Source organism: Dermacentor variabilis, chromosome 6, assembly GCF_050947875.1.
Source record: "Dermacentor variabilis isolate Ectoservices chromosome 6, ASM5094787v1, whole genome shotgun sequence".
NCBI lineage: Eukaryota > Metazoa > Arthropoda > Arachnida > Ixodida > Ixodidae > Dermacentor > Dermacentor variabilis.
Genome location: NC_134573.1, coordinates 66327307 through 66349658, shown reverse-complemented (window position 1 = coordinate 66349658; position 22352 = coordinate 66327307). Strand labels below are relative to the sequence as shown.

Below are 22352 nucleotides of genomic sequence, written 5' to 3'. Positions count from 1 at the left end.
TTCGCGAGCCGCGATGGCGAGGTATCGATCACAGCGTTCTTCAATTACAGGAGCTGAGCGCGCGCTGAACGACGGGTACGCAGACGTTCGCACGTGACTGACCGCTGCGGCAGTTGATCAATCAGTCGCTTTCAGCTTGCAACGTGAATTCCCTTTTCGATCCTCCCGTCCTTGTCATTAAGCGCGTCGCACGTCTTTTTCTCACGCATCACGAGTATATAGGGATAGCCTGACCTTTACGCTTGATGCGTGTTCTTTCGCGTTTCCCCGCGATCAGATGGAACGCGTCCTCCGGAGATATTCCCGCTTCCTCTTTTGATTCGCGTTTCTCTTTCTGGAGATTTGCGCGCTTACGTTTATCCACGAAGGCATCTTGTTAGTGTTTCCTAAGATCCTTCAGCATCCATTCCCTCTCAGCTTTAATCCTCGCAGTCTTTTTCGTACACCTATTGGCGCATCTGCTCATGCGCCGTCGGATGATCTCAATCCTCCCAATCGAGCGCTGCTTTAGACACGTTGGCCAGAAACAAACGTTGAAAGACTGGTACGATAGCGAGCGGAGCAGGCAGTTCGACGGTATCGCGGAGCGCGTTTTAGACTCGCAGAATGAGATAAATTCTAATTCCAGGCCGCAATCATTACACAAGAAATGAACGCATCAACAGGACCGTAGGTTCCCGACATGTTCTGGCTAACGCGGATATTAAATTAGGTCGGGACGCTCGAAGGCGACACAGATACATTTAACGATTACCGATGCGAGAGGCGAGAAACGGTATAGGGAAAAGAATAGGAAATACGTTTACTCTTGCTGCAATTTAAGATGTGCGAAAGAAGGGGAAACGCTAAACCGGGAATCGTCTCGAAAACGCGAAACTCAATCAGTCGGCGACGAGAGAAAAAGGGGCTGCAATTGAGGTATCCGGTTATCGCGGCGCAATTACGGCACACACGGGTGCGCGCACCTGAGACAATCGAATCACGGGAGGCCAGCGCCGCGGGGGAGGACACGTGTTTGGGTACGCGGGCTCAGTAAACGAAATAGAGGGTGCGTGAGACGCCCGTTATTCCATTTCTGCGTCGCGAAAAGGCACCCAACTGTTTACGAGGAGGAATTACAGCGAGCACGCCCGAGGATAGCTGGACGAACTTGCGACAATATTTCACCGGGTGTTTACTCGCACAAAGGTCGCGGGGTCGATGGCGCGCGCGATTTAATTCTGTCCGCGGATCCTGCCAGGCAGCGAAAGCTCACAGGAGGAGAACAGGCAGAGAAACAAAAAATAAGCTATACAAGATGGAAGAATAAAGCGGCTGCGGCCAATCAGAAAGGTCACAGTGGAGCAATGTTGTTGCTGTAATTTAATGTAAATATCGATGTTTCGCGTTCCTATCAAATCTTAAGAAGTATAAACACAATAGGTACATGTGTTTCGCATGTCTTCTTTGGCGATCACTAGTAACCGACAACAAGCACACAAAGCGAAGAGAAGTATAAAGCTGAAGAAATCGGGCAGGGAAAAGAGCGGTGCAGGTTGTTTGGATCGCACCGCTGGTACGATCTGTTGGGAACTCGGCGCTGACGCCCGTGGTTGTACCTGGGTCGCAAGCCCCAAGGGTAGCGTTGGCCTGGCGGCCTGGGGTACAACTGGAAGCATCCGAAGGTCCCGGCAAAGCATGAGTCGACTGGTAACAACGAAACAACTTGTTTATTTTAACATCGCAAAGAGTTGGCGGTCAGGTTTGACCGAAGTAGAGAGACGGGAGAGCACTTCACTCAACAGAAGAAATCGGAGCCCTCCTTTTGGCGTCCGGGGGCAGCTGTTTTTATACTCTCGCAGTTGAGGGCAAGAAGGAACCCCTCAAAAGACGAGCACGTGAATGTACAATGGGCTAATGGTGACGCACACTGTCGTAGCGCTGCCGTAGCACCATGTCGAGCACGATCTCGTAGCACCCTGTCGTAGCGCTGCCGTAGCACCATGTCGAGCACGATCTCGTAGCACCCTGTTGTAGCGCTGCCGGTCGGGCACAATGACTGTAATGAGAGGATGATCCCTGCTTTCGCATCGCCTGGTTCGGGCACAATGACTGGAATGAGAGGGTGATCCTTTGCGGTCGCATCGCCGCAGTCGCGCCTGGAAACACCTGCCGATGAGCGTTGCGGCGACGACGATCGGGCCAAAATGTCTGCCGCCCCGCCGCAGTCGCGCCGGCAAAACCACGTGTCGCAGGCGAAACGCAACAGACCGCCCCGCCGGGGGAAGGAGATCCCGATGGACAGGGGACTGCATCCGCTGTCCGGAGGGATGTCGCTCGATGATGCTCATAACCGAAGTCGGGCGTCCCTCGACGTTTCTTGAGCGCAGCGCACAGAGAAGGCCTCGTTCTCTCGTTCAGGTTCGCACGGGACACTGCAAAGTGACTTCGGGAGAGTTCACATTTTTGCTCTCGTTCCCGGCAAGCGTTAGAACTACGCTGAAACTCAACCGCTCAGTCAGCAAGCACGGCACAACCCTCACTAAGCCCTGCCAGGCTCTTTCCCCTTTTTATACCACTGCCTAGTTCCTTACAGTAGTCTAGCATCACTCAGAACGCGTCCACAAATTGAAAAATTGCACTAGAAAGCATATCATCACTTTGAAACACTAAACAAAAGCAATATGTTAAAAAAAATCCTGCCTCAGGAAGAAAAACATCAGTAACAAACAATTTTGAGGCTGATTCCAACGTTAGGGGCTTCGACTTAAGCCATCGGCGTTACCGTTGAGACTCCCCTTTTTGTAACGCACCTCAAAGGAATATTGTTGTAAAGCGAGGCTCCAGCGCAGGAGGCGGCCATTTTTGGGAGAGATGGTCTGCAGCCATTGGAGAGGGCAGTGATCCGTCTCAATGATAAACCTCGAGCCGGCTAGATAGCATGACAATTTCTGAACGGCCCACACGAGACACGCACACTCTTTCTCGGTGGCGCTATACGCCTGCTCACGACTGGACAGCTTACGACTAGCATACAGGACGGGGTGTTCTACTTCTCCATTTTCCCGTTGGCACAGTACAACGCCCATGCCTCGCTCACTAGCATCGCACTGAACAACGAACCCTTTTGTATAGTCTGGCGATCGTAGCAAAGGCTGGTTTGTTAGGGCACTCTTTAGGGCGCTAAAAGCTCTTTCCTTTGTCCCGTCCCAGACGACTGTTTGAGGCTCTGTTTTTCTTAGAGCATCCGTCAGGGGAGCCGCGATATCAGAGTACCTAGGGATGTACCTCTGATAGTAGCCGGCGACACCCAAGAACGACCGAATATCGGTCTTGGTGCGCGGTTGCGGAAAGTCTCGCACAGCGGCCACTTTTATTTCAGAGGGGCGGCGACGACCCTGACCAATCACGTGACCGAGGTAGACAACCTCGGCCTGTGCTAACTGGCACTTAGGAGCCTTGACTGTCAAGCCCGCTTCGCGCAGGCGGGTTAGCACTGCCCGCAAGTGTGCCATATGCTCAGACCAGGATGCGGAGAATATCGCTACGTCGTCTAGATACGGTAAAGCGAATTCTTGCTGTCCCCGCAACACTTTATCCATGAGACTTGAAAAACAGTATGGCGCGTTCTTCAAACCAAAACTCAACACTTTAGGACGGAATGTTCCCATTGGTGAAATGAACGCCGCATACCTACTAGCCTCTTCTGTAAGTGGAACCTGCCAATAACCCCTGACAAGATCTAGGGTGGAAATAAACTGAGCGCTACTAACTTTCTCAAGGCGCTCCTCGATGTTAGGGATCGGATAAATTTGATCCTTAGTGATGGAATTAAGCCTGCGGTAGTCGACGCAAGGACGAGGTTCCTTGCCCGGTACCTCAACTAAAATCAAAGGGGAGGTATAATCACTCTCACCTGCCTCAATAACACCGAGCTGTAGCATTTTCTTTACCTCAGCCTCCATAATATCGCTCTGGCGGGGTGACACCCGATACGCCTTGGATCGTACTGGCTCTGTGGAGGTAAGTTCTATATCATGAGTAAGTACAGAAGTCCTACCAGGCCTCTCAGAGAACAGACCTTGAAACTCTTGTAATAGCTGGTGTAGTTCGGTTTTCTGCTCGGGCGACAGCGGTGCTTTACTGATAAGGTCACTAATGACTTGACCGGTGTCTTCCCTGTTCGTCACTGAGCCTAGTCCCGGAAGCTCGACCGGAAGCTCTTCAGGAACGTTTACCATCATGCACACCACTGCTTCCCTTTGTCTATAAGGTTTGAGCAGATTACAGTGGTAAACTTGCTGTGCTTTCCGCTTTCCTGGCAGACTTACCACGTAGTTAACGTCCGACAGTTTCTGAACAATTCGTGCTGGGCCCTCCCACTGCACGTCTAGTTTGTTGTTTAGCGATGTGCGCAATATCATGACCTCATCGCCCACCTCAAAACGACGGGCCCTGGCTGTCCGATCATAATAAACCTTGGCCCTCTGCTGGGCCTTTGTCATTGCTTCACCTGACAACTCCTGTGCCCTTCTTAAGCGTTCGAGGAGCTTAAGTACGTACTCCACCACGACTGGGTCGTCGCCCCTACCTTCCCACGATTCTCGAAGCATGCGAAGCGGAGACCGAAGCGAGCGACCGTACACCAGTTCAGCTGGCGAAAACCCCGTAGCCGCATGCGGCGCGGTCCTTAAAGCAAACATCACCCCAGGCAGACACAGCTCCCAGTCAGTTCGATGTTCAAAACACAACGCTCTCAACACGCGCTTCATGACGGAGTGGAGCTTCTCAACGGAATTCGACTGTGGGTGGTACACTGAGCTGTGTAGCAGCTTTACCCCACACCTTTCGAGAAAAGTTGTCGTCAAAGCGCTAGTAAACACTGTGCCCTGATCTGATTGGATTTCCGCAGGGAAACCAACTCGCGCAAATATGGACAGTAGTGCATTAACTATCTCAACTGAGCTGAGTTCTTTAAGCGGCACTGCTTCAGGGAACTTTGTCGCTGGGCAGATCACAGTCAAAATGTGTCTGTACCCCGTGGCTGTTACCGGCAGAGGTCCCACAGTATCAATAACGAGCCGTCTAAAAGGCTCCGTAATGATAGGTACCAATTTCAACGGCGCCCTCGATTTGTCCCCTGGTTTGCCCACCCGCTGACAAGTGTCACATGTCCTCACGAAATGGTCTGCGTCCCGAAAACACCCTGGCCAATAGTACTCTTGCAAGAGACGGTCCTTAGTTTTCTTAACTCCAAGGTGTCCGGACCACGAACCCCCGTGTGACAAGCGCAACAGATCCTGACGATAGCATTGAGGCACGATCAGCTGATCGAACTCCACTCCTCTGCGGTCTAGATACTTCCGGTACAGGACTCCACCTCTTTCCACAAAACGCGCAGTTTTCCTGGCGATACCTTCTTTGACATTGCAGCGCACGTTTTCCAGGCTGCCATCCTTTTTTTGCTCGGCTATCAAAGCCGTCCGGCTGACTTTTAGCAACCTATCAAGTCCGTCTGACGTAGGCGCGATGAGCAAATCAGTAGATAGCTCTTCTAACTTTCCCGCGTCGGGCGTTTCCTCTCCAGTATCTGGCGCCTTTAACGTTACAGACTCAAGTTTATTCAGTTCGGGCGTGCTCGGAATATCAGCTTGCTGCGCCTCTGACCCTTTTTCGTTGTTTGATAACGTCGGCCCCGCAACTACCGCCTTTGCAGCGAGCTCCCGAACCTTCGATCTGGTTAAGGCCTGAACACTAGCTTCACCAAACAAAAGCCCCTTCTCGCGCAGGAGGTGATCGGACCTGTTTGAAAATAGGTACGGGTACTGGGGGGGCAGCATAGATGACACTGCCGCCTCCGTCTCAAGCGCTCCGAAAGGTCCTTCAATAAGCACTTTTGCTACCGGCAGACACACGCTATGAGCTTCCACGGCTTGCTTGATCCATGTGCACTCGCCCGTGAACATATGGGGTTCTACGTAAGACGGGTGAACTACATCCATCGTAGCTGCGGAATCGCGAAGCACTCGGCACTCTTTCCCGTTCACGAGGAGGTCTCGCATGTAAGGCTCGAGAAGCTTCATGTTCTCGTCAGTGCTGCCTATTGAAAAAAACACAACTTTTGGTGTTGTTTCCGGACACTGCGCCGAAAAGTGACCCGGCTTCTGGCACGTATAACAAACGCCCGCTCGCCTCATCTCGAACCGCTTTCTGCGTTTGGCTGCCGCCGTCTCTTTACGTCTGGTCGGACTGCTTTCACTCGCATCCGCACTACGCGTGTCCCCCTTTAATCTCATGGGCGTGAACTTCGGCCTCTCAAACTTCGAGCCAAATTCACCCTTTTGACCGTCCTTAGCTCCGCGAGCTCGACGCGTCACAAACTCCTCGGCTAGCTCAGCGGCTTTAGCCACCGTACAAACGTCTGGCCTATCCAAGACCCAGTACCTCACGTTCTCAGGTAACCGACTATAAAACTGTTCTAGCCCGAAACACTGCAGAACTTTATCGTGGTCACCAAACGCTTTCTCTTCTTTGAGCCACTCCTGCATGTTCGACATAAGCCTATACGCAAACTCTGTATATGACTCACTTTTGCCTTTCTCATTTTCCCGAAACTTCCGACGGAACGCCTTCGCAGACAGCCGGTACTTTTTTAGCAGACTCGATTTTACTTTGTCGAAATCCTCTGCCTCCTCTCTATCCAAGCGAGCGACTACGTCGGCCGCCTCGCCGGGTAACAAAGTGAGCAAGCGCTGTGGCCACGTTTCCCGAGAGAACCCCTGCTTCTCGCACGTTCGCTCAAAGTTAACCAGGAACAAACCAATGTCCTCTCCAAGCTTAAACGGCCGCATCAGGTCAGTCATTTTGAACAATACGCGTTCTCCTGCACCGTGTGCCTGACTTCCATTACGAGCGCGTTCCATCTCTACCTCAAGACGCTTCATTTCCAAAGCGTGTTGACGGTCACGCTCTTGTTGCTCTCGCTCTTTCTGTTCTTTACGTTCCCGCTCTTCTTTTTCTTTTGCAGTCTCCCTCTCTTCAATGGTCTCAAGGCATTCCGACAGCTCGTCATCCTCAGCCTCTAACTCAAGAATAGCCTTTAGCAGTTCTGGTTTTCTGAGTTTGTCTGAGACATCCAGACCCAACTCTCTTGCAAGCTCCAACAATTTCGGTTTGCGCAACGACTTCAAATCCATGGCTGCTCTGAATGCTGCTTTCTCTACTGCTTACTATTGTCTTGCCGCAAACTAACCCGGCAGCAACGACAACCACAATTACCAGCTCTGTTTCTGACACTAACAAAAAGCCTGGCAAAGCTCAGAAGAAGAAAGTCCCGCACTCACCAAACCTCGCAGCCAAGAGTCCAGCGCAGTCGTTCCGCTGCAGGCAACCAGTCATCACACAGGGCTCGTTGCACTGCTCCCGGATCGTCGATGAGCTGCTCAGCATACAGTCAACTGCATCTCTTCGCTGCTGGCCTCCGTTGTCGCGATCTCACCGCTGGCAGACAGTTGTTTGAAGTCGTAGGCGATCTCACCGCTGCCAACCAGATGTTTGGATCGCACCGCTGGTACGATCTGTTGGGAACTCGGCGCTGACGCCCGTGGTTGTACCTGGGTCGCAAGCCCCAAGGGTAGCGTTGGCCTGGCGGCCTGGGGTACAACTGGAAGCATCCGAAGGTCCCGGCAAAGCATGAGTCGACTGGTAACAACGAAAGAACTTGTTTATTTTAACATCGCAAAGAGTTGGCGGTCAGGTTTGACCGAAGTAGAGAGACGGGAGAGCACTTCACTCAACAGACGAAATCGGAGCCCTCCTTTTGGCGTCCGGGGGCAGCTGTTTTTATACTCTCGCAGTTGAGGGCAAGAAGGAACCCCTCAAAAGACGAGCACGTGAATGTACAATGGGCTAATGGTGACGCACACTGTCGTAGCGCTGCCGTAGCACCATGTCGAGCACGATCTCGTAGCACCCTGTCGTAGCGCTGCCGTAGCACCATGTCGAGCACGATCTCGTAGCACCCTGTTGTAGCGCTGCCGGTCGGGCACAATGACTGTAATGAGAGGATGATCCCTGCTTTCGCATCGCCTGGTTCGGGCACAATGACTGGAATGAGAGGGTGATCCTTTGCGGTCGCATCGCCGCAGTCGCGCCTGGAAACACCTGCCGATGAGCGTTGCGGCGACGACGATCGGGCCAAAATGTCTGCCGCCCCGCCGCAGTCGCGCCGGCAAAACCACGTGTCGCAGGCGAAACGCAACAAGGTAAAGTCACAGAAAACGTGCAAAGTCGCGTTACGATCTTTTCCTTCTTGTGTTACGCTTATATTATGAGAAAATGAGTGGTCGGAGCCACTTAAAAGCGCCAACATCCTTAAAAAATTGCGCATTTAAGAAATATAGAGGGAGGCAGAGAGGGAGCAACGGAGGGAGGGGTGGAAGGCGAGGCAGAGGGTAAAACAGGCGAAGGAAGCATGCCTGTCTGAAGAGTCATAAAACGGTGCCTGAGAGTTGCAGTTTTTAAACAATAAATAGAAGCTAGGGCTCTGGGAGCGCGCGATACAGGCGTGACTTCACAGCGGTGAATAAATGAAAGAAACGCCACCCAGAGTCACTTCGCAGCGGACACGAGGTTCGCAAATGCCAGTATACCTTCCTTTGCAGGCTTCAAAAGGGAAGTTTTTTTTTTAATAATGGAGTTCCACAATTGTCACTGCGTTTGTTTTTATTTCTTTATTTTTTGTCTGGTGGAAATGCTAGATGGCTAACTGGGCTGCTTCGTTTTGACACTAGCGCAATGCAGCTCAGAGTGCTCCAGGGTCAGCAAGACGACGACGATGAAAAATAAATAACACGAAAGTAATACCGCGTCAAGCAACAGGGCTCTCCCGAATCGCATGTGTTCGCAGAAATCTGCCAAGCGGATGGCAACATAGCCACAATTTTACTGAGAGTATAGCAGCTATGAGCTATGAAATCGGCTCAAAGCAGCCATTCGTTCTCTATAGAATTTCGAAGAATTCCCATACACGATACAAAAATAGCTCGTTGCTCTGCCGACTTGTAGCAGCGCTTACACATCGGCAAGCCGAGCGCTCGACGCACAATACACGTCCGCCTTCTGCCAGTGGGGAGAAACTCCCCGGTTTCGGTGGCAGAGGTAATGGCGCCATCTCTGTAATGGGCGAACGCAGAAATTCGTTTCCCTTGCATGGCCTCGTAGATCGTCGCGCGCGCGCGCGCCGATCCAGGTGGCCTAGCACTTCTCCCTCCCCAACTCCTCACCAATCGCCCTCCCTCGTTACTTCCCTCGCAACTCCCTCACCTTCGGCTGTCTCCGCGCGCACGCCGAGCGGCCCCGCCGGCCCGGAGCCAGCTCAGCCCGCTGCATGACGTTTCATGTTTCGTTATCTGCTGTTATCGCGAAGCGCGCGCTGCTGTGCGTTGACCGGCGTGGCTAGTTTCGTCAGTTTCGTGGTCCTCGGTAGCTGTGTGCTTGTGCTCCGCGATGTTTCACCCGTTTCACGACTCGTACCGCTCGTGCATCGTGCAGTGGTGCACAAATACCTCAAAAACAAGCCCTGCAAGGTTGTTCCGGGTGCCTAAAGACAACAGGTGAGCGCTCAGACCCAACGTCATCAGAAGGCGCATGTACTATCGGCTTCAAATGAAAGTTGAACAGCGGAGCGCGTGGACCAAGCATAAGTGAAGATATAGTGCGCGCCGTCCAGTCATCACCATTAGAGAGTTTTAGCTCAGCGGGTTTACGTTTCGCTCCGCTCGTGGTCTCCACCGTTGCGCCAGCGGAGCGGCTCGCGAATAAAGAATTTTAGCCCGGCGGATCACTCACCCGCTCGAGCGGAGAGAGCGGGGCGCTCTGCTTCCCCACCTAGTGGTCCGAACAGGAGTTACTGAGAAATGAATTTGAATGACGCTTGCTTTTATAATGCAAGAAATGTTGAATAAAGATATATTACGTGTTCTAAGTACATTATTTGTTAATAATATACTGAGTACTAATGTACGGGTCAGCGCCGCAGTCGCCGTCGTCGATGCAGAACTGCCGGCGTTCATGTTCGCGGCTGCCATCTTCCATTTCCCATACACGGCCGCGCGCGCTTACGCACGCTCGCGCGCTGCGTATACCCTCCGCTGGGGAGTGCTTTCCAGCGGGCGTAAACGCTGCTCCGTAAAACCGCCGGCCGCCTCAGCGTTGTGCGCATGCGCAGTCGAGTCTCCGCTCGCCCGCTCCGCTCCGCTGGCCGTAAACCCGCTGGGCTAATACACCTGACACACGGGCACTCTAAAGTCCTTTAGGTAAGGGGACATCTACCGGAAAGGCGTTCAAGTGCAGTGACACACGACAAAGGAGTATCTCCTTTACGGCAAAGTTCCTTTTCGGGAAAGGAGATCGCGTAACTACCTTTCGGGCGGAAAAGGAGTTACTCTCGCACACAGTGTGCACAACTCGTCAATAGAAGGAAACCTGCCACACAACTACGGTGCCCATAGGTATTTTTTTTTACCTTGCGAAAATGTTTTAATTGTTAGCGGTAATAAAATTTGTCGAATAGTGAAGATTTCCTCTAGCTATACTCTCAAACGCTCGCATAACGTCGCTAGTGCCGCCATGTTGAATTCCGGCAGTGTCGTCGTTGTTTTCTGCGCGCATGTGGTGTGTTCACGTCGTGAGATGGAGACTGCACAATCAGCGCTCGCAGGAAATACCAAGAAGAAACCACAGTTGTTGGAATAACATATTGAATAAAACGCGTTACGCCTGCGCGCACAAAGGAAGGGACGACAAGGACGTGAAAAAGGACGACAGAAACGTGGGCATCACCAGAATAAACAGCACGCACAGCAACACACCGGCTGCACATAGTTGCTGGACCAAGTTAAATGGCTGCTAACAACGCAAAAACACGAATAAAATAAACGACTATAAGCATTACTAGCCATCTTTGTAGGTTCTACAGTAGCTAAGTGTAATTAAATACGCAGCTTTTTAAGAATGTTTTCTCTCTTGTGGCTTTAACAGCCAGCGCTATTTTTCTTGCGGCGTTTATCTGAGGAACTACCTAAAGAAGTTCAGTGCGGTGCCGTGTGCCATCGGCGCAACTCCTTTCTGCAAAGGGTCCTTCAGAGTAGCAAAAGGGGTTTACTGGAAAGGACTTTAGTTTTGCCCGTGTGTCAGGGGTATAAAACTCTCTATTGACAGGCGCGCACATCCGGTTTGGCCGCACTGCGCGATCCCCCTCTAGTGAGATAATGTCGCTTCCATAGAGCTTCTCACTACATTACCTAGAGGAAAATCTGGCGCTGCTGCGCTGTGGTACGCATGGGAATGCCGGTATATTGTGGATTCGGATTGGCATCGTTCTCGTAGAGGCAGGACACCTTGAAGATGCGCTTGGCAAGTACCGTTCCGTCTGTCACAATGGTTAATTTTCTACTAAAACAGCACGTAAAAAGCTGTTTTATCTTTATTATTACGCGAAAACATGTTTTGGTTAACTATGAGAACTTGTTATTGTGTGTACGACTACATGTTACGTAAAAAGTATCAGCGGGCCGCTAAAGTTGGAGGACAGACGACAAGGTTCGCGCTCGCTTTGAGACAGTTGGTCGTCTGTTCTTGCTTTTCTTCGCTTGGTCATGCATCGTGGGTGAGTAAAGATGTAATATGCGTGAATGGAAACATTTTATGAAGATTTTACTTTGAGAACGTGTTATTTGCGTAGCCATATCCACGTTTTAATGTGATAATGTGTGGTTCAGTTTTTAGTACAATGTTATTTTTTTTCTGCCATGTCTTTTTCAATTTGTTCAGCAGTAATCAAAATGTCACGCATTTCTTATACGTTCGTGCAGATTTATAAGTAAGCTCTTTCTTTTGGTATGGCTCTCAATCAAACAATGTTAGCATATTATTCTATTTTTTAGGTATTTTGAGTGTCATTGTTTTTGCCATTACCAGTGAGTTATCCCTTTTTATAGTTGTCATGACTATGTCATACATGTCGTCCAGTTTTGTGCAATATCTTAGTGCATATATGAGAAGCTCGTCTACATTTCGGTCTTGAGGACGTTATATAAGAATCTTGTTTTTTTTTTCTGTGTGTGTATATGAAACGGCCTTCGCGTTTTCTAGCGCTTCCTTTTGTTATTTCACCGTCTGTGAACTTTTGTGTTTAGTACTCTTGTATATGTCATGCACCTTTCACCTTTGCCCATTTTTTTGAGCGTGTATCACACCACATTATAAGAAAAATCTGTTTTCGGAAACGAAGTCCATAATGCGAGACCAAAAGATCTGTTGTGTTGGAAGTGGAATTTTTTTTATGTCCCGGCACATGCTGGTATAACATAATTATGGGCAAGACTGCGTGCCTGCCAACGCATAGCCCACGGCGCACCACGCGCCAGCTCGCAAGCAATGCCAATGCGCTGCCTAGCGCGCGCATTGCTTGCGAGCTGGCGCGTGGCGCGCCGTAACAAGCGCGCTATATATATAAAAAAAAAAAACGCGCCGCTTACTGGTAACAACAACAAAAAAAGTGAGCGGCGCGCGCGGCAATGGGAAAAGGGAGTGGAGCGGGTCGGCAGAATAAAAAGAAAAAAAAAAGAAAAACGTTTGGGAGAGGAGGTGCGGCGCGGGTGATGTTTCTGTTGCCATGACAACGTAAGCAATCATGTGCGTCGCCATTTTGCTTCTGCGTCGCCCATTGGTTAGGGCCGTAACTGAAGGGGACCTAGGCGCTAGCGTCGAAAGAGCGTCTGCTCGAAAACGGCCAATGGAAGCCATACGGAGTGTCCCCGCCCCCCCCCCCCCCTTCTTATGCTTCGATAAGCCTTTATTAGCAAATAGGCTGAACGTTTCCGACGCCAATAAGGAGACTCCACGGGATGTGCAGAAAGAAGCGCAGTAGGAAGAAAAAGGCTTCGACGCGGTGGGCCGGAGATGAGTATACAAAAAAGCTTCGCGACGGCTCCTCTTATCGCTGCAGTATGCAGCCACGCAAAAGGACGCTTGCTATCGGACCGGAGGATGCAGAGCCACAACCGGGTTCTTTATTGTTGTGCAAGATATATATATATATATATATATATATATATATATATATATATATATATATATATATATATATATATATATATTAAGAGATAGAGAGAGAGTGAAAGTTAAAGGGAGGTCTACCAGACGCAAGCCTAGTTGCAATCTAACGCAGAATAAAGGGCGTTAAGGGATGAAAAGAAAGTAAGAGAAAAAGAAAGAAAGAAGAATAAAGACAGAAAGGAGAGCGAGCACTGAGGCCGCGTACGTAGAAAGACGCGCATAGATGCTCTAGTCTGCATGTTCGAGGGATCATTGGAGGAAGCTGGTGAGGTCGTTTCTAGTAAACTGCAATGTTAGAGACAGGACAAGTAAGAGAGCGAATGGAGAGGACAAGCCTCACCAACACAAGGACACACAAACCAAAGTTCGTTCTTACCTGACGTCTGCCGCCCGTCGCGTGCTAAGCTGCACAGCTCGCTATAGAAAGAAGACCACGTCGTTGCGCGGAGGCGAAAATCTTAAGAAGCAAAGCAAGAGAGCTCTAAAACTGTTGCTTTCTCTGCGAGGCCATCCCTGCGAGAATTGTTATTCTTGTATTTAGCGCTTGGCTTGGTTTGCTTTTTTGTAATCATTTTTTTTTTTGTACTGTTGCGTTGGAGCGCACTGTATTATGCGTTGCCTTCAAATAGCTGCCTATACCCAGTACCGTCTCTGCAGCACAACTGAAATCGGAACGCGCAGGCGCACCGGACTGCGCACGAACGAAGTCCTTCGATGCAGCTCCGACATTTCCCCGAACTTGATCGACGTGAGATATCGCTTCTGCGTCGGCTTATGTTGGGAGTGGCTTTCAGGGAGGCTTGCACTACGCTAATTGGTACCACCCACAGGGCTGCGCGCGATGTACGCGGCAACGAAGAGAGCATCGAGAGCACACGGTCCGCTGGGTGCTCTGTCCTCGATATTTTTCACGAACACAAACCGTCTCCGACCCACTGCGGCGACTGGACGATGAGCAACTGTCTGCGCGGGCGCTGCTCACGCACCGTCACCACCGCTCGTCGGCGCACAAGGCAGTGAAGGCACTTTTGTGTTTCTTGAGGGGGACTGGCCTGTGCGCGGTCGCGAATTCACCGCGTCTTTCCTGCTCCCCTATCTCTCTCATATCTTTCCATTCCCCTTTTTCCATCTCCCACCGCAGGGTAGACAACCGCACGATTTTGAGGTTAACGTCCCTGCCTTCTCCCTTTCATTTTTCACTCTTCTTCTTCTGCACACCGTGCAAACGTACTCGTACTTTCAACTCTTCAATATGTAACAGTAAATGTAATATAAAGCTGAACGAAATATTTGCTCTCGCGCATAGTCCAGGGCCGTCGCGTCAGACTATAAGCAAGTAGTATGGTGAGCGTCCGATTTCGCTCGATCGCAAAAACGACGCGCTGCCTTCAAGCGGGTTCTCAATGTCGCCGTGGCGGTGTTTCACTACACAAAGCAGAGCGTGTCTATGGGTTAAGCGAGTGGTCGCGGCGGGCGATCGATGCATTTACGAGTCTGCACGCCTAGAGCGTGACCACTTTCCCGAGTCCCTGAAGTAGCAATCGCTTTTGATTCATTCTTCCTGGCTTTTTAGTTAGCTTTGATTGCTTCGGCTTTCTTCTTCCTCAAAAGGGCCGTGTCCCTTTGTACTCCTTCTTTCACCGCCTTCATTGTTTCGCCGGCACGCACCAGAGAGCACTTCAGCGCGCGCTTTTCCTTCTTGGGCCACCACAAATTTTGCGAAGATCAAAAAAAGTAAGGGAAACGCAATATTCAGCGCCAAAAACGCTATATATAGTATCGCCGCTTAAATCATTCACCCGTTACCCAGACGGCTTTACCCGCTGCTTGCGGTCCCATTCATAAGCAGTACCTCTGCCCCATTCTACAGCAATAACAAATGTGGGTCATGAGAGCTATCTCTACGGCAGGACGTTGAAAGACAGAGGGGTAGAAAGACGACCCGAAGTTCCTGCTGTCTAGCCTGACTTCTGAGCGACCAATGCGCCGACCACTACGGAGTCGGTTCAATAGCGGTCTCGCAGAGAGGGCAGTAGACGCAGTTCGACAAATCTAAGATGCAAATGCGAAAGGCTGCTTGCTGAGATTATGGTGAAGATAAGGAACTGCGCGTCGCATGTCCAATCATAGTCTATCGATCGTTAGGAGCGCGTAGTGTTTACATCCCAAATAGTTACCTTATTGACTGGTCCAGCTTTCTCTCGTCTTCCCCCCATGACCGTTCCTTTTAGAGATAAAAACATAACGGCAACCTGGGAGGCAACAGACGCACGCAAAAAGGAGCTTGTACGCTTTGATTTTTTGTCAGAAGAAGAAGCGCCGGGCAGTGGCGATCTCTAAAATACTATTAGCGAAAGCAACCGGTCAGTCGCGAGCACTTAGTACTAACGTATGCTGGACAAATAGATGGCGTCCAAATCGACGCCCCACTCAATGACGGCTCCGGCCGAGTAACAAAAACCAATCTCGAACGCCGTGATTTCGCTGGCTGCATGCTCCGACGGTGACTGCAGAGGCCAGGAACACGCCACAAGCTCCACGATTCGGGTGTTGCCTATTCAGAATGCTAGAGCCTCCTCGTCACAAACATCGCTGCGACACAAACTGCGCTGTTGTTCAGCGTCCGGGGGCGTGCGCGTTCACCACTGTAGGTGTTACTCTACATAGTTTCGAAAACGGCTCCACGAGGGACCGCACGACATGTGATGCACGCGGCGTTGCAGATAAAAAAAAAAGATGTGCACTGCCATTAGTGACATACGCCTGCTGTCGGGCACCCGCAACTTTTTTACACGACAACGGCTCCCACTCCGGAAAACCAGCAGCCAACCGCGTCAGTCATGTTCGGTCGAACCACACGTGCACTAACTACGCAGTGCGGAACGTCAGGATGGTAGGGAATAAATATGACGACGCATTAATCAATACTTGCGAGGCAAGAGAAATGAGGCGAACACGTTTGCTGGCGCAGAGCGTGAGAGAAAGAAATAATAAAACGAACAAAAAAGACGACGGCATAACGTCCTTCTTCCTCCCTGTTAGGTCATTGCGTGACCCTCTCCAAAGCCACGCCCGGATTAGTGGCATAAGCAGCCGTTGTCCGCGGGACAAATAACCGCCGCGTTCACGTCGTGGGACCATGCGCCCATGTGGTGGCAAGGGCGCCTCGTAAGGGACATAAGTTCTTAAAAAAAATAATAATGCGGTATTCATTGGTCATCTTTCTTTGTTTCTTTTTTGCAGTCTATAGAAGTTCTTCAAAAGACTAGGGCAATTAGATAGAATCACCAAATGCTTACGGCTAAGTTTACACACCATCACACACATTACACGTATTACACACCATCACACGAATAAAGCGAATGTAGTGGTATTTACTCAAACCGCAGGTTTTAAGAAAACAATTCAACACTGCAAAACATATGTAATGTTTCATAACGTAAATAAATATTTGACTACAGAAAATCTTGAAAGGGGCAGCGCAAGACGACGAAGGCATAAGGCAGGAAACACACAGGACAGCGCTGACAGCGATGCCCGCTGTTTCCCGTCTTCTGCCTTCGTCGTCTTGCGCTGTGCCCATTCAAGATGTTCGACCAGCCCCAACTCGTAGAAATGTCGATTCTTCTATTTTACTACAGGTCGCAGCACTGGAGGAGTTGCTTGGCTTGTTTTCTTGTATTTCTTTTCATTGTTTGCACCTTCAGCGAAAGTTTCGCGTGAATTATCTGACTGTAACAGCACCACTACTGCACACGCGCTTGCACCCAGTAACACGCAGTATCGCTCAATAAAGAGCGTCGGCCTTCGTGAACTTACGCCTAGCTCTATTGCGAGCAGTACATGAAGAAACAGGCGGATGACATTTACCTCTCGAACACGAGCACTCAGAGCGACGAACAAACAAACGTAGCTCTCGGTCCTCTACGCTCCATCCCGAGCGCGCGGCTCTATCCCGGACGCCAGAAGCCTAATCACTGTTTGTAGCACCGCTTTTCTTTTCCGGCCCGGACCGCGGCCAACCTTTTGACATTTCCGCTTCGGCCGCGGACACCGCGGGGCGGCCGGCCCTGACGTTCGGAACTGCACAAACCGTTTACCGCGCTAACTATCGTCGAAACTCTCCGAGAGAACGCGTACTCGACACCGGGCCGTTCGCGTATGCGACGGTCCCATCGAGAATCACTGCCTAACGAATTCCACGTGCGGCCGATCGCCAGCGTAGCAGCGCGCAGACCGCAAAGTCCCGTGCCTATAAGCGCCGAGATATGCGCGCATAATACTCGCGCCGAAAGCACGCGCGGGTATTACGCCGCGCTGTGCGGGCCGTTCGGCAGCGCGTGGCATTTGCATGCAGGTTCACGTCGTATAGGCACGACGCGCGCCGGTCCGCAGGGGCTGGGCGTTGGACAGGGACGGCGATGAGCGGCGCGCCGGGAAGGGAGATTGCCCCCGCGGCGTGCGTGGCCAGCGCAGCGGTGACGGTAAGAACGAAATAACCGGAAAAAATATGATCGGAGGAACATCTCTCGGCGCAAACCGCGTGCCGCCCCTAATAGGCTCGCGGGCCTCATTCTCGCCATGCGTGCGGGGCAGCGGACGCGGCTTTTTTCGAGCCCTGGTCCGGTGCCAAAGAGCTGGAAAGAAGGGCCGGGTTCGAGCCCACGCTCGCGCACACGCGGGCCCAACACTCACACGGCGATGTGGTAGAGGGCGGCCCTCCATCCTCGCGGCCTCTCGAGGAAGTTGTGCACCATAATCTGGTGGCGGCGACGGCGTGCATCGCTGCGTCCGTGCGGCCGGGACTGCAGGCGGCCCGGCACCAGCGACTGCGGCTTGGACGACGACGACGACGACTGCTGCTGCTGAGCGTGCTGCTCAGCGGCGGCTGCGCCGATCGGGTTCTGGTGCTGCGGCCGCTGTTGCCGTTGCTGCTGCTGTTGTTGCTGTTCGACGGCGGCCGCCGCGCCGCCCCCTCCGCGACCGAGTTCGGGGTCCGGCCGGCGGCGAGCCGCCCACCGGCTGCCGGCCATAGGAGGGACTCGCGCCCGCCGGGCGGACCCGCGCGTTCCCCGCGCACACGACTTGCCGCTGCCGACACCGCAAGCGCGCCCCGGCGTTGGCACACGGGGCGCTGCCTCGCGCGCGAACCCCGACCGCTGCGCCACCTGGACCGGGCCGCGGGGCGCGAGCGAGCGGGCCGTTTTGAATCGAGCGCGGGCCACTGATCGCGCCTGTTAACGACGGGTTTCGACGCCTCCCGCCACGCGTTCGATTCGTCGTGAAGGACAGTTCGGGGGATCGCGGGGATGCGTTTGTGAGTCTAGATGATCAAGGACGTCAGCCATAGCTGAGAGCCACCGCATAAGGATTGCGGCCCGCATTAACGAGAATGTCTGAGTGAGCGAGCGAGTGAGTGAGTGAGTGAGTGAGTGAGTGAGTGAGTGAGTGAGTGAGTGAGTGAGTGAGTGAGTGAGTGAGTGAGTGAGTGAGTGAGTGAGTGAGTGAGTGAGTGAGTGAGTGAGTGAGTGGACTTTACTGAATAATTATTCAGTGTACTAGCCTCATATGAGGCTTATCGATGGTCGGGGCCCCACTTGAGGGCTCCACTGGCTTCCACAAGCCTGTTGGCTCATCTGACCAAGAGGGATTTTGAAAGAAGTCTACGTCTACGGCGAGCACGTTCAATGATTAGGAATAGCTGTAACGGTGGACAGATGCCTGCTCTTACATACACAACTAAGTTTTAAAAATACAAGTGCAGTTGATTCAATACTTAAAGAAGAATGCAGCTGATCCAAAATTTGGAATCTATATGCATCGAAGCTCTGTGTAAGTGCATAAAGACTCGAAACACGAGTACACGCACGCACGCACACAAGCGCTTACTACTAGCGAGTACGACGGACGCCTTCAACACATCATGGTTTCATACGCAGCATGCGCACACGTACGTAGCGCAATTCGGATACATTCTATCCGCAAGAAGCGCTTACTTCTTCGTTACCGAGCTTTCTAGTGCTTTTTTTTCTATCCCCCGCTCGACCAGTACCGCCGCTGCCGCGTTGATGATGATTATGAGTTACTGACATTCCCTTTGTGACGGGCTGGTGACAAATAGTCACCTAGCCTGCTTGAGTTACGCCGGTGTGGTACACATGCTCTCCATTCTAGCATTTCCTTAATATTTTTTTTCTATTCCTAAAAGTTCTCTACGTACTTTGTACCGCTACCTGCGCCTGCACCGGATCCGGTGGAATAAATCTCTTCCACACTATTTTACCACCAATACTGTAAACGCGTGTTGTTTACGTCTGCTGCTGACTTGTTGATGTTTCTGTCCACTTTAAATCCAAGCGCTTCTGGAAGGTGAATGTGTCTTACGAGTCTCACTGCGTGAATCCTTTCGCATTCCATTAGGATTTGCTGAGTGGCCACTGGATTTGTGCTGCAGCATACACACGCCTCATTTGGTTGCGAATATTTGACCCCGTATGTTTTTGCCCTTAGGCAGCCAGCTCGAGCCTCAAATAGCAAGGCACTTCCCTTCGTGTTATCGCAGAAATTTCCCTTCAAATCTCTTAATAATCTTGTAAATCTCCATGGTCTTTTTATTTACATTCTTCGCATCCCATTCACTGTCTCTGTTTCTTTCACTTTCTTTCTAGTGGTTTCTGGTTGTATATTTACAGTTTTAATTACCCTGCACTTGGTTGCCAGCTTTCTTGACTTCTTCCTCCATATTGTGGCCACCCATTTAAGGCGAAAGCGTCATATGTCTCATAAGTCAGTCGAGCTTAACCGAAAACTCGTCGACGACACGAAAGGTACAAAAGAGCTAGAACCCTCAACCATTTGTGGGAGCCGACCCATGACCTTTCGTGAAGGCGAATTAAGGCAAAGTAAATCACGACAGAGTTAAGGCACTCGACCCCACGAGCTTTAGTGGGACTCGAACCCACGACCTTTGGTCAAAGCCGAACGTTAGGCCTTTGGTGGGAGTCGAACCCTACACCATTCGTGGCACTCGAACGCACCACCATTGGGGGTCATTATGGCGAAGTTCATTAAGATATATTCAATTTAGATGGTGTTAAGTAAGGCACTGGAACCCACGACCTTTGGTGAGAGTCGAACTTACGACCATAGGTAGGAGTCGAACCCACGATTATTGGTGTTAATGAATGCGGAGCTAATTGAGGCACGGTTAATTAGGGTATAGTTAATTAAGGCACTGCAACGAACCACCTTGGATGGGAGTCGAGCCGTCCACCATATGAATTAGGTGGAATGACTAAGCCAATTACACTAAGCGAATTCAGGGGTATGTGTAAGCTAATTAAGAGGGATGACTAAACGAAGCATGGTATGGTATGGTAAAACTCTAATGAAGTCCTGCAGATCGTGAGTCTTCACGAAGCGGGCCGCTCCCCCGTGGGAACCGGAAGGCCGAGCCTCTTGGCCGCATCGTGGGCCTGCTGGACAGCCCAGAGTTGGTCAGCCAGAAGAGGGCTACGGAGAACCGCCTCCCATCTGGCCGAGCTGTTAGCGATGATAGAGCGTGACCGGGCACACCGCCAGAGCATATGGTCTAACGTGGCTATTTCTCCACAATCGCGGCAGGTAGCATTGGTGTAAGTATCCGGATAGATTTTATGTAAGAGCGACGGATTCGGATAAGAATTCGTTTGTAGTAGACGGAGCGTTATTGCTTGAGCTCTATTTAGGTGCGGATGAGGAACAAAGTAGGTTCTACGGCTGAGATAGTAGTGTTTAGTAATCTCGTTGTAGGTGAAGGGCGTGTCCGTGGTCTCTGGGGATTCGGCTTCCGATTGGTCGAGGGCAGCGCGGTGGGCAAGTTCACGCGCAGCCCCGTGAGCCGACTCGTTGAGGTTGGGAGGAGCACCCTTTCTCTGACCCTGATGTGCGAGAAACCAATAAATGAAGTGGTGCGCGATTGGCTTGCCCCCAATAAGTCTGAGGGCCTGTTTGCAAACGGTGCCTTTTTCAAATGCTCTGACTGCAGATCTTGAATCACTATAGATGACATCCCGGGACCTATCCAGCAGCGCTAGTGCAATAACCATTTGTTCAGCTATTTCAGTGTTCCTCGTCCGAACCGAGGCAGCATTGGTGATTCCTTGCCGACCATCAACAGTGACGATGGTGAACGCTCGTCGTCCCTTACAAGAAGCGGCATCCACAAAGCTGACCTGTCGCTGATCACTGTGTATTTGCCTAAGGAGGTTGGCCGCCCTTGCCCTCCTTCTACCGCGATTAGGATCGGGGTGCATGTTCCTAGGTATTGGCGCGACCGTAATGTTCTCACGAATCGACGGAGGAACCTCAGAGAACTCCTTCGCTACTCTGTCGGGGTGATATCCGAGTTCCTGCAAGATGGATCTCCCTGCCTTCGTTGTTGTGAGGCGAGTTAGCTGTGCGCGCTCCTGGGCCTCTGCAATGTCTTCAAGAGTGGTATGAATACCAAGCTGCATTAAGCGCTATGTACAAGTGTATACGGGTAACCCGAGAACCCGCTTGGTAATCTTCCTAAGCTGTGCATTCAATTTATTATGGTGTAATTCAGTAATTATAGTGTGAAACTCGATGGTTTGGCCTTCGGGCGGATGTGTCTCATCACCTGGCGGCTTTCTGACAAAAATATCGCGTCGCACACTCGTGGGCCCACAAGTAGGTGGCGGTAAGAGTACAGAAGTTTGCGTATTGACACATTCAAGACTAGATGGCACTAGGGGTTTTTCTGGAACACGAAACCGGAAGGACCGAACGGAATGGAGCAGCAAACGACCCTGGATACCTCGCCAAAGGATGCTGCGCATTAAAAAAGTGTCGTGATCGACTCACGGCTCGAACTGCGACGCGCGTCTGGCGCACTCCTCTCGGTTCACATGCCGAGCACCATCGCTTGGTGCAGATGGCACGACACTCCGTGGGATTTCCGTTTATACGGGAAGCAAGGGGCCTAATTATGTCGCGGCAGATTCATCGGATGAAGAAAGGCACCAAGAACGAGTACCGCGGTCGTCCACTGCATGCGCTTCGTGAAGGCTCAGGATGTCCCATCACCCGTGGCTCTGTACTGAATGTTCATGTGTCCCCATTCGCTGGCGCGTTCGATACCAATTCCTTATCTGTACTGTCCCTTATTCTGCCCAGCTTCCCCACGCGCCAGTGCAGTACGGCGGATCGGATGCATGTTTCGTAAGCTTCCATTTGTCACGGAATGTCAATGT

General features: G+C 51.4%; 1 protein-coding gene across 3 annotated transcripts in view; it reads right to left on the bottom strand.

Moving 5' to 3' along the window:
* LOC142584827 (potassium voltage-gated channel subfamily KQT member 1-like) overlaps positions 1 to 22352 on the bottom strand; it is a 528313-nt gene that overhangs the window by 320221 nt on the left and 185740 nt on the right. For 2 of the 3 annotated variants that reach the window (XM_075695109.1, XM_075695110.1), the window contains exon 1: positions 17794 to 18168. The exons of the other annotated variant lie outside the window; for it this stretch is intronic. In XM_075695109.1, the coding sequence (XP_075551224.1) occupies positions 17794 to 18131 (338 nt within the window). In that variant the 5' untranslated portion in view covers positions 18132 to 18168. Of the gene's footprint in view, positions 1 to 17793; positions 18169 to 22352 lie in introns of those variants that run through there. 3 annotated transcript variants of the gene reach the window in all.